General features: G+C 47.2%; 1 protein-coding gene across 1 annotated transcript in view; it reads left to right on the plus strand.

Moving 5' to 3' along the window:
• INPP5A (inositol polyphosphate-5-phosphatase A) overlaps positions 1–12269 on the plus strand; it is a 248670-nt gene that overhangs the window by 60933 nt on the left and 175468 nt on the right. Inside the window, exon 6 of the mRNA XM_027840462.1 lies at positions 11203–11244. Coding sequence (XP_027696263.1) covers positions 11203–11244 — 42 coding nt within the window. The remainder of the gene's footprint in view (positions 1–11202; positions 11245–12269) is intronic.

Consider the following 12269-nt stretch of genomic DNA (forward strand, 5'->3'; position numbering starts at 1 on the left):
TGTGTGTGTGTGTGTGGAAACACAAGAAAAGAGCTCTGTGAGTGTGTGTGTGTGTGTGTGTGTGTGTTCCTTCTCCTTTGAAGACCTTCCCACCCTCGGGTGTCACAGTTTCTTGTTTCCATGACAACCCTCCAGCCAAAGGGACAGAAATAGATTTCCAGTGGAAACTTGGCCCGAGGAAGACCCATTTGCGGTGTGCTTTCCAACGCAGGGAGCCAGAAGAGATGGCCTCTGGCTGGTCAGTGTAGATGGGGGAGGGCCGGGGACTGACCGCCAGGGCGTCTTTCCCCTGTGGGGCACGGGTCACAGGACATTTTGACTCCAACGGAGAAGCAGCCTCCGATGGTCCTCCAAGGTCCAACGGCCCTGCTGTTTTGTGGTGTCTTACAGAGTTCAGCCCTCGACGCAGCTTGTGGGGTATGGCCAGGACTTGTAAGCACAACGAACTTGGAGTTCCTTCCTGGATGCAACAGTCATGAAAGCTCTTTGGATCTGAAGGTTCATGAGCCCTCCTTCTCCCAGGAGTGCAGGGGTTCTCCCCATTTTCTAGATAAGGAAACCTGAGGCACCGAGGTGGGCCTGCCCAGTGCCTCAGCTCCAGCCTGGTCCCCACTAAGGCCCGCTCACTCTGGCCCTCAATCTGAATGAGCCCCCGGCCTGGCCAGCCAGCATTGGAGCTGCTTTTCCAGGATCAGAATGAGTGACCGGGAGTCCTTTCCACTCCGCCACTGTAGCTCTGTCTGTAGAATAAATATGTGGCTCCTGTATTATGGTGTCTGGTCGGGCAGCCCATCAGTGGCGCCGGCTGGGCAAGCTGGCCCACCCTTCTCAGAATCCTGCTGTCATAGAATTGAAGCAAATGGTAAAATTGTGGTTAGAGGCGGTGAAGGTTTTCTGTGCGGGCTCCCAGGCCCCCTGAAGTCAGTCCATAGACTGGGGGTGGCAGGTTGGGAGCCCCCGGGTAGGGGGTTTTACAGCCATGGTTGGCCAAGGAGTTGGGAGCTCTGAGCAGGCTGCGCTCCCTCCCCTTCCCTGCCCCCTCTCCAAGCTGTGGGCTTGTGATTCACTTGCTACATTTTACTTTCTCCCAGGGCCTGGGAAGCCATCATAAACAATGTATCCTCAGCCTGGGGCGCCCTGGAGGCTGGAGCAGAAGCTGAGTTCTATCATAGTGGATGTGGCCAGATGAATACAGAGTCTCTAGAACGAATTGTTCCAGACTTTGCTTGGGGAGAGAGCTTTGGCTGAGGCTCCTGGGCTGGAGGAGAGGGAGCAGCGGCAGCCTGGGGCCGCACAGAGAGGGGGGGCGGCTCCATCTCTGCCCTGTCTGGAAGCAAATGGGGGCAGAGGGGTGGGCTTCCTGGAGGGAGGCTGCCAGACTGGGCCACCACGATTTGCCTTTTGAGTACTTTTGGAAAGTGTTCTAAAAGGGAGAAGAGGGTGTTCCATAGCCTGTCAGGTGGCTTAGTGGCCACGGCGCTGAACCTGGACTCAGGAAGACCTGAGCTGGAATTCGAATGTGGTCTCATTCACTTAACAGCTTGTGACCCTGGGCAAGTCAGCAAATCTGCCTGCCTCAGTTTCCCCAACTGTAAAATGGGGATGATAATAGCACCTACCTTGTAAAGTTATTGGGAGATCAAATGTGATAGTAGTTGTAAAGTGCTCAGCACAGTGCTGGGCACATAGTAGGTGCTGTAGAAATACTTCTTGCCTTGCCTTCCCCTTCTCTGTCCTTGTCTGTGACTGTCCCACAGCCCGAGGCCCTATCACAACATTCCTTTCGTTTAAAAATAGCAACAACAGCAAAGAGAACAAGCGGCAGAAATTGTCTCCTGTAGGCGCGCCTCCTCCATGTGTGGCAGGAAGCCCGTTCGTCTGCAGGCAGAGGAAATGCTCCACAAAGCTCTGGAGCGCTGGACAGACAGTTCAGCCGGTGTTCCTGTCCGGACTTCAGTTATTTCCGTCTGGCTTTCTTAGAATTACAGAAAGGACATGGCTGAGAGACAGAGAGAGAGAGGAGAGACAGAAAGACAGAGAGAGCCAGAGACAGACAGAGGGAGAGAGAAGGAGAGACAGAAAGACAGAGAGAGCCAGAGACAGACAGACAGACAGATACACTCAGAAAAGTCCGTCTCAAAATCAGTCCCTGGACAGAAATGGCTTCACACCCTGGAGCTGGGGAAGCCCCCTCCATGGCCCCCAGCCTCATTTCTCCAAGGCTGTTTAAGTTAGTATAAGAATATACCTTTTCAGCAAAGATTTAGGGTGGCTGGTGCCAGTTTAATCCAGCAAACATTGGTTAAGCTCCTACTGGGTACCAGTAATGGCGAACAGTCCCTGCTAATTCTAAGTGAATGCCCCCGACTCCAACCCCTAACCCTAAATTTTTCCCTTATCCATAAATCTGATAAACTATACAATGCTCTCTTAATTTGCTTGTGGTATCACCCTTTACGTGTAAATCATGTACTCATTTTGACCTTATCTTGGTATACATACAGTGTGAGATGTTGGTCCGTACTTAGTTTCTGCCATAATGTTTCCAGTTTTCTCAGCAGTTTTTGTCAAATAAGGAGTTTTCGTTCCAAAAGCTTGGATCTTTGGGTTTATCATATGCTAGATTACTATGGTCATTTACTATAATGTAATTTGTACCTAATTTATTCTGGTGATCCACCGCTCTATTTCTTAGCCAGTATCAGACTGCATTGAAAATCACTGCGTTGTAATGAATGGAGTTTGAGGTCCCGTAGGGCACCTTCATTTGCATTTTTTGTTTTTGATTCCCTCAACATCCCTGAGCTTTTGTTTTTCCAGATGAATTTTGTTACTATTTTTTTCTAGCTCTATAAAATAATTTTTTGATAGTTTGTTTGGTGTGGCGCTGAATAAGTACATTAACTTAGGTAGAATTGTCCTTTGAATTATATTGGCTCAGCCCACCGTGAGCGATTGATATTTCTACAGTTGTTTAGATCTGACTTTATATGTGTGAAAACTTTTGTAATTGTGTTCATAGAGTTCCTGGTCTTGTCTTGGCAGGGAGACTCCCAAGTAATTTACATTATCTGTCGTTATTTTAAATGAGATTTCTCTTTCTGTTTCTTGCTGCTGGGTTTTATCGGTAGTATATAGAAATGCTGGTATTTATGTGGATTTATTTTATATCCTGCAATTTTGCTAAAGTTGGTAATAATTTCAAGTAGTTTTTTTAGTTGATTCTCTTGGATTTTCTGAGTATAACATATCATCTGCAAAGAGTGATAGTTTTGTTTCCTCGTAGCCTATTCTAATTCCTTTAATTCCTTTTTCTTCTCTCAGTGTTAAAGCTAACATTTCTAGTACATTATTAAATAATGAAGGTGATCATGGGTATCCTTGCTTCATGGATTGTATTGGGAAGGCTTCTAGCTTTCCCCGCTGCAGATAATGTTTGCTGATGGTTTTAGATGAATATTACTCATCATTTGAAGATAAGCTCCATTTGTTCTTATGCTTCTCTGGTGTTTTCAGTAGGAATGAGTGCTCTATGTTGTCAAAAGGCTTTTTCTGCATCTATTGGGATAATCATATGATTTCTTTCGGTTTCGTTATTAATACAGTCAATTATGCTGATAGGTTTCCTAATATTGAAGCAGCCCTGCTTTCCTGGTAGAAATCCTTGTGATATATTGCTGTAATCGCCTTGCTAATATTTTATTTAAACTTTTCGCATCAATATTCATTAGGGAAATTGGTCTAAAGTTTTCTTTCTCTGTTTTGGCTCTTCTTGGTTTGGGTATCAGCATCATATTTGTGTTGTAAAAGGAACTTGGTAGGACTCCTTCACCTGTTTTCCCAAATAGTTTATATAGTGTTGGGATTAATTGTTCTTTAAGTGTTTGATATAATTATTTGATTTAATATATATACATATATAATATAATAATTTGATATAATTAATTTGTGAATGCATCTGGTCTTGAGGATTTTTTCTTAGGAAGTTCATTGTTGGCTTTTAAAATTTTTTTTTCTAAGATTTTATTTCTTTTTCTGTTAATGTGGGTAATTTGTATTTTTGTAGATGTCATTCATTTCATTTAGATTTTCAGATTTATTGGCATATAATTGGGCAAAATATCTCCTAATTATTGTTTTAATTTCCTCTTCATTGGTGGTGAATTCACCCCTCTCATTTTTGATATGAGTAATTTGGTTTTCTTCTTTCCTTTTTTAAGTAAAAAATAACCAGTGTTTTATCTATTTTATTGTTTTCCCCACCGTAAAACTGGCTTCTAGTTTTATTTTTATTTTTTTTATTAGTTCAGTGGTTTTCTTACTTTCAGTTTTATTAATCTCTCCTTTGATTTTCAGGATTTCTAATTTGGTGTTTAATTGGGGATTTTTAATGTGTTCTTTCTCAATTTTTTTAGTGGCATACTCAATTCATTGATCTGCTTTTTCTCTGTTTATTGATGTAAGCAATTAAAGATATAAATATTCCCCTATGTACTGCTTTGGCTGCATCCCATAACCTTTGGTATGTTGTCTTATTGTTATATTTTTTTTAATGAAATTATTGTTTCTATGATTTTTTTCTTTGACCCACTTTTTTAAAGATTAGATTATTTAATTTCCAAGTAATTTTAATGTCTTTCCATTATCCATTATTGAATGTAATTTTGTATTGCATCATGATCTGGAAAGGATGCATTAACTGTTTCTGCTTTTCTTCATTTGGTTGTGAGGTTTTTATGTCCTACTACATGGTCAGTTTTTGTGTAGGTGCCGGGTGCTATTAAGAAAAAGCTATATTCCTTTCCATTCCCATCCAGTTTTCTCTGGAGATCTATCATATCTAACTTTTTCAGAATTTCATTCACCTCTTTAACTTTTTTCTTATTTATTTTTTGGTTAGATTTATCTTATTCTGAGAGGCGAAAAGTTGAGGTTCCCCCACTAGTATAGTTTTATTATCTATTTCCTCTTGTAACTCATTCAACTTCTTCAAAAATTTAGATGCTATACCATTTGGTGCATATATGTTTAGTGTTGATATGACTTCATTGTCTGTGGTACCTTTCAGCAAGATATAGTTTCTTTCTTTATCTCTTTTAATTAGATCTATTTTTGCTTTTGCCTTGTCTGAGATCATAATTGCTACCCCTGCTTTTTTCCCCCCCTTCAGCTGAAGTATAATAGATTTTGCTCCATCCCCTTACCTTTACTCTGTGTGTATCTCTGTGCTTCAAAAACAACATATTGTAGGATTCTGGTTTTCAATCCATTATGCTATCCAGTTCCATTTTATGAGTGATTTCATCTCATTCACATTTATAGTTATGATAACTGTGTATTTCCCTCCATGCTATTTTTCACTTATCTCCCCTCCTCTCTTACCTCCCACCCTTTCCCTCCTCACAGATGTTTGGCTTCTGATCACCACCTTCCCCAATATGCCCTCCCTTTTTTCAGCCCTTCCTCTCCCTTCTATTATCCCCATTCCTTTTTATTTCCTTGTAGGGTAAGATAGATTTCTATATCTGAGTGTGTGTTATTCCCTCTTCGAGCCAATTTTGATGAGAGTAAGGTTTAAGCTTTGCCTACCACCGCCCTGCTCCCCCCATCTTCACCTCTGTTGTAATAGCTCTTTCATGCCTCTTTCATGTGGGATAATTTGCCCCATCCCATTCCCCTCCTTCCAGTGCCACTTTCTTTCTCACCCCTTTATTTTGTTTTTGGGAGTATCATCCCATCAAAGTCACCTTACATCCACACCCTTTATCTGCATATACTCCTAATTGCTCTATTAGTAATAAAGTTCTTAAGAGTTACATGTTATCGTGGAATGTAGAAATATAAACAGTTTGACCTCATTGGATCTCTTATGTTTTCTCTTTCTTGCTTCTTTTTTACCTTTTTATGTTTCCCTTGAGTCTTGTATTTAGAGATCATATTTTTTATTCAGCTCTGGTCTTTTAATTGGAAATGCTTAAAAGTTCTCTATTTTGTTAAATGTCCATTCCCCCCCCCCCCCCAAAGTTCATATTCAGTTTTGCTGGCTAGGTGATTCTTGGTTGTATTCCTAACTCCTTTGCCTTCTGGTATATCATATCCCGAGCCCTCCAGTTCTTCAGTGTGGAAGCTGCCAAATCCTGTGTGATCCTGACTGTGGCTCCATGATATTTGAATTGTTTCTTTTTGTCTGCTTGCAGTACTTTCTCCTTGATCTGTGATCTCTGGATTTGGCTATGATGTTCCTGGGAGTTTTCGTTTTGGGATTTCTTCTAGGTGGTGATCAGTGGATTCTTTGAATTTCTAATTTGCCCTCTGCTTCTAATACATCAGGGCAGTTTTCTTTGCTAATTTCTTGAAAGACGTGCAGGGGGGCAGCCACGTGCAGGGGGGCAGCTAGGTGGCAGTGGATAGAGCATCGACTCTGGAGTCAGGAGGACCCGAGTTCAAATCTGGCCTCAGGCACTTGACACTTACTATGTCAACCTGGGCAAGTCAGCTAACCCCATTGCCTAGCAAAAAAAGAAAAAAAAAAAGATGTTGTCTAGGCTTTTTTTTTTTTTTGATCATGGCTTTCAGATAGTCCAATTATTCTTATATTATCTCTCCTGGATCTATTTCCCAGGTTAGTTGTTTTTCCAATAAGAAATATCACATTTTCTTCTATTTTTTTACTTTTTTATTTTGTTTTTCATATCTTGATGTCTCATAGAGTCATTAGTTTCCATGTGTTCAATTCTAATTTTTAAGGAATTATTTTCTTCAGTGAACTTTTGTACTTCCTTTGCCATTTGGCCTATTCTATTTTTAGGGAGTTTTTTTTTCCTCAGTAAATTATTATACATCTTTTCCCCATGCTATTGATTTTTTTTTTTGTCATGATTCTCTTGCATTACTCTTATTTCCTTTTCCAATTTTTCTTCTACTTCTCCAATTTGCTTTTTAAAATCCTTTTTAAGCTCGTTGAGGAATTCTTTTTGGGCCTGAGACCAAATTACATTTTTCTTTGAGGCTTCACATGTAGCTATTTTACACTATTGTCCTTTTCTAAGTTTATGCCTTGATCCTCTCTATCACCACAGTAACTTTCTATAGTCAAGCTCTTTTTTTTCTTTTTTTGCACATTTTACCTGCTTTTTTGTGACTCGTTTTTATGTGAGAGTTGGGCTCTGGTCCTGCACTGTCCCAGGCTTTTTGTGCTGGGGCTCAGGATCTCACTGCTAGCTTTCACTGGGCTTCAGGGCTTAGCTGCTTGCTTTCTCTGGATGGGAGGCTTCCCATCTGGCTTGTACTAGGGGGATGGGGCCTCCCCTGGTGTGGGGTTTAGCAGCTGGCCTGCTCTAGGGGTGCGGCCCTGCTGCTGGGTTGCCATGGAAACAGGGTCTCTCTGCTGGTAGGCCCTAGGGGCAGGGTGTTGCTTCTTGGCCAGCCCCAGGGCAGGGCTTCAGTACCGGTCAGCAGTGGGGTCAAGGCCTGGCTGGTGGCTTGTGCTGGGGGTGGGGTCACTGGGGTGGGGCCCTGTTGAGCTGCACAGACTGCTCACTTGCCTAGGGAGCTGCTGGTTTGCAGGAGTGCGGGGCATCAGTGATAGATTGCTGCAGGCCAGGAGCCTTGCTGCTGGGAGGCTGGCTGCTTCTTCTGCTGTAGGACCCCGTTCCCCTCTCACCCCAGTGAGACAGACCTTTTCTGGAGCTAGTCAGATGCTTCCCTGCTCCTAGACCAGTCCTCAGGTGGTTTGCTAAGTGTTTGGAGGGGAATTTGGGAGGGCCTCAGAGGGTTCCTTCTTCACTGGTACCCAAAGTCCTGGGCCTTTTCTTTTTTCTTTTTTTTTTTTTTTTTTAATTTTTACTTTTTCTGGGCCTTTTCTTAAGAACACCTTTTTAAGCACCTCCCTCCCCTGGGGCAGGGGGGGAGGTGCAGTGCAGTGGGAGGTGGTTCAGGGGTGGGCAAATTAATCTCTACTGCTCTTTGTTCCTTTATTTTTCTTTTGGGTTCCTTGCTACCAGGGATGACCCCAATGGGGAAAGGTGGGTGGGGTGTAAGGAAATGAAGTCATGTAAATGCAAAAGTTAGCAATAATTTAAAAAAAACAAAAACCAACAGGTCCTGTGCCTCTGGGAGGTATCATGAAAGCCTGGTTGTCCCCAGTGACCCTGTGTGACTGCTTCCCAATAAGTTGCTAGAGCTGCCTGGCTTGCTGTCCCCCCTCTCCATGGACTCTTTGCGGTCTCCTTGTGGCCTCCCAGATCCCTTCCTTCCTCCCCCCCCACCCCTCAGGTTGTCATCATTCGCCAATTCCAAGAAAGTCAGGCTTTGGGGCTGACTGACTCCCTCTTCCCATTTACCTCCCCGGACCTGAATATTTTGAGTTGGCAGCTCTAACGACTATTTTTAGCTTTTGATTAACGTTTAACTCCTGAAGTTTAGTGTGTTTTGTGCTGAGAGCAGGCAGCCCTGCCAGTCCCAGATGGGGAGAAGGGCTCCCTTCACCCCCAGGGCCCAGGCCATGGTCTCCTGGAGGATAGGGCCATGAGAGGGATGGGTCCTGGTGGCAAAGAGAGGGAACGCTTTCCCAGCTCCCCTTCCCCTCCCATGTCAGGGGCAGTGTCCTTCATCCCAAAGTTCTCATGACCGGTGGATTGAGGGTTCTCCTTTCTCTTGATGTCAAGGGCTGAAGGGCTCTGGGTTTGGCTCCGCCAACCACCTGTCAGGGTGCTGTGGGCAGGGCACTTTGTGTGGTGGGACCTTGGTTTTGTCATTTGTCCTTCCCAGGGCTATGGGGCTGCCATGCCATGACTGTTGCCCTGGGTGGGCAAGATAATCTTGATGTGAGTGCTGGGAGGACCCGAGGAATAGTGGGGGGCAGAGCAGCAGTGGCCCTTCCCTCCCCCCCTTCTATCCCCTACACTTTCCTTAGCTCTGGTAGTTGAAGGCAAGGGGATTGCTGCCCAGCACGCCCAGTTGGGTAGATGAGAACTGAGAACCTTGTCAAAGTGGTTTTCAACAGGTTTCAACTCGCCCACAGCAGCGCTTTCTGGTTCCCACTGACTCAGACCAGTTGAACTGGTTCTAAATGGTCCCCACTGGTGCCAGGCTCTCCGGAGCTGCTCTGCCCAGTCCATACTGATTGGTTCTGACATCTTCCTGCCTGGGGATCCATCCCGACCCTAAGGTCTCGGTGGTCCCTCAGTGGCAGCTGTGTGCCCATCCGTGGATGGCTGGCAGAGGGAGTGAAGGCCCGGAGGTGGCTGAAGCCAGCCCTTGCACCTAGAGCATCCTCTCGTCCTGAGTCTTGGTGGTGGCTGTGGCTGCCTCTGCAGGGCCCAGAAGGCTGCTTCTTCCTGGGGTTGTTTAATCAGTTTCTGCCCAGCTCCTGCCCCAGCCTTCCCAAAGCTGGCCCCCATCTCCTAACACCTGGCAGAGAAGAACAGGCCCTTTTTAAACTACTGCTCGTGTTCTTCTGCCTACTCTAGTTATGAATGTCCCGGTGGCCCAATCGAGGCCGGGTAGTCCAGTGGACCGAGAGTAGGGCCTGCGGTACCTAAGTACCTACTGTATGTGGTGGCTAGGGGGCGCCAGAGGGCGTAGAGCGCTGGGCTCAGGTCTGTATGAGGCCACCAGGAGGCACCAGAGAGCACCGAGCACGGGTCTATGGTCAGAATGAGTTCACACCCAGCCTGGGATACTTCCTAGCGGGGCAGGTCGCTTTACCAAAACTGAGTCCCAGCCTCTTCCTCTGTCAGATCCCTCACGGGTCCTCACAGTGCCCTGGAAGCGGGGGACTTTGTTATTCTCTGGCTGCTGTCTCATCACCCCTACTGGCTCATGTAATCCGCAGGAATCAGTGGGCCAGTCACCGTGCTTTTCTTCAGGGCTTTTGTGGGCCAAGGTCTTGTGTCTGGCCCTGGGGTTGAGAAGACAGGCATGAAGCAGCCTCTGCCCTCAAGGCTCTTACACTCTATCAGAGTCTATAATGTGTGGCTATGGAGGGGTGTGAGATCTGAGGTGATTGGCATCAGGAAAGGTCTGCTGTAGGTGGCACCTGAGCTGAGCTTTGAGTCCAAGAGGCAGGGGACACAGCTTGTGCAAAGGCATGGAGATGGGATTTGCAGTTGAGGAACAGCAGGAAGTCAGGCCTGGAGGACTGTGTTTTCTGGGCTCTGTGTCTCCCCTGGAACTCAGGAAGATGCCCTGTCCCCAGCCAGTGCTTAGCTGTAACCCTAGAGGCAGGCCAGGCCACTTTGGAGCAGCTAATTGTTGGGCACTTCTGTATCCAGCCTCAGTTTCCCTCTTCAACCCCAAACCCTTCCCCCCATGGCATGTCCTGGGTCTGGGGCCAAGTCAGAGAAATCTGAACCTTCCTTCTCTTGACGGACCTTCTCGACCTCCTCAAAGGCAGCGCTTGCATGTTCTCTAGTCTGTGACCCTATCCTTTGCCTGATCGTGGCTGCGGTCCTCTGGACGTCTTGTCAGGTCGGTGGCCAGGAGATGCGCGTGCAGAGTATTGCAATCCTGCCGCCTCAGCCCCAGTTTGCATTAGCTGTGGTGGCTGCCCGGTAACACTGTGGATGCGGTGAGCCGCCCCAAGAGGTCCGGTCAGCTCCCATCACTCTGCTGGGCTCACCGGAGAGCAGAGGCTCCCACTAAGGAGGCCGAAGGGGAGAGGAGGTGTTTTCCATCCATGCTGACGAGGGCCTGCCCTCCCTATCCTGGGCCTCTTTGTCCTCTCCTCATCCTGTACCGCCATGTTCTGCGCCTCCTTGTTCCTTCGTTATCCCGCCCCACTTCTGTCCACGGTGCCAGCGGCCATCCCAAGTTGGGGGACAAAAGCGGAGGTATAGCATCAGTTCTTGGCCACGTGGCTTTCTAACATAAAGCCCTCTGGTCAGGTCATGGATCGTGGGAGAGCCTGAGAAGAACCGTGTGTTGGAGCTGGGGAGGCCTCCAAGCCCTTGTCTGGGGACTCGTGGCCTAGGGGGTCGATGGGGAGCAGGCGGGACACACCTTCCTGTCTTCCTGAGTGGCGGGTCCCTTATCAGGGTGGAGGTGGGGCCCTGTGGGTCCGTGGGAGGCGGGTTCTGGGAGCTCTCTGTCTTCCGTCCCCTAGCGTCTGCCCCCATCCCGTAGACCCCATCGCCCGTGTTCATCCTGCTTTCTGGTAAGAGGCTGCTTGGGTCTGACTGCTTCTTTCTTTTTGCTTTCTAGCCAGAGAACTTACAGAAGAGCTGGCTTCGCGAATTTTACCAGGTAAGCAGACATCTCCGAGCCCATCCCCCACCCTCTGGGGGAGGGGTTGTTATGGTCTTCACTCTGGCCTGCCTGGTGCTTAGCCGGGCCTGGCATACAGTAGGTGCTTAATGACTTCTTGGGGATGATTTGGTTTGGCGATTCGCCAAGCAGTGGGCACCGCTCTGTTTCCCATTCTTGGCTGTGACAGAATTCCACCGTGAGTATTTTCATGTATATTCGCTCCCTTTTTTTTTCCTGTCTTTGAGCTGACTGGGGCAAGTGCCCGGTTTGGTAAATCAGGGGAGACTAATGGGACATGTCAGCCCCTTTCCTGTGCAATCCTAAACGATGCCCCGAACAGCAGGGTGTGAGTGGCCTTGGTAGCCCCAGCCCCACCCCCGACATAGGGCACTCTCACTTGGTGTCACCTTGCTGGCTTCCTGGCTGTGAGGCAAAGTCCCCACTCCTCAATGTCCTCAGTGAAGTGAGGTTAGGGTATCTGTGGAGAGAGATGGGGGTGCTGGGGACAGGGTTTGGAATGGCTGCGGTGTGGGCTGAGATTGAGAGCCTGGCCTAGCAGAGTGTGCACTGAGGGCCCTGGCGATGAGTTTCTGGGAATGGGGCATCGGTCCAGGCCTTGTGGTTTGGAGACTTTCTCCAGCAGTGGTCAGGAGCCTAAGAAGAGGCCAGTGAACTGGAGTGTGTCCAGAGGGCGTGGCTAGGAAAGTGAGAGGTTTGGAAACCCAGCTGTCTGTGGATCATGAAAGGACTGGTCACATTCCTGAAGAAGGCCTGACCCAGGGCCACAGACAGGGTAGAGATCTGGAGTTAGAGATAGATAGACACAGGCAGAAGGACAGATGGATCAAAGGTAGTGGGGAGGGACAGAGAAAGAGAGAGAGAGGGAGAGAGAGAGAGGGAGAGGGAGAGAGAGAGAGGGAGAGGGAGAGAGAGAGAGAGAGAAGGAGAGAGGGATGGAGAGAGAAGGAGAGAGAAGGAGGGAGAGGGAGAGAAGGAGAGAGGGAGAGAGGGATGGAGAGAGA

Source organism: Vombatus ursinus, unplaced genomic scaffold (genome assembly GCF_900497805.2).
Source record: "Vombatus ursinus unplaced genomic scaffold, bare-nosed wombat genome assembly UNPS02014845.1, whole genome shotgun sequence".
Taxonomy (NCBI): domain Eukaryota; kingdom Metazoa; phylum Chordata; class Mammalia; order Diprotodontia; family Vombatidae; genus Vombatus; species Vombatus ursinus.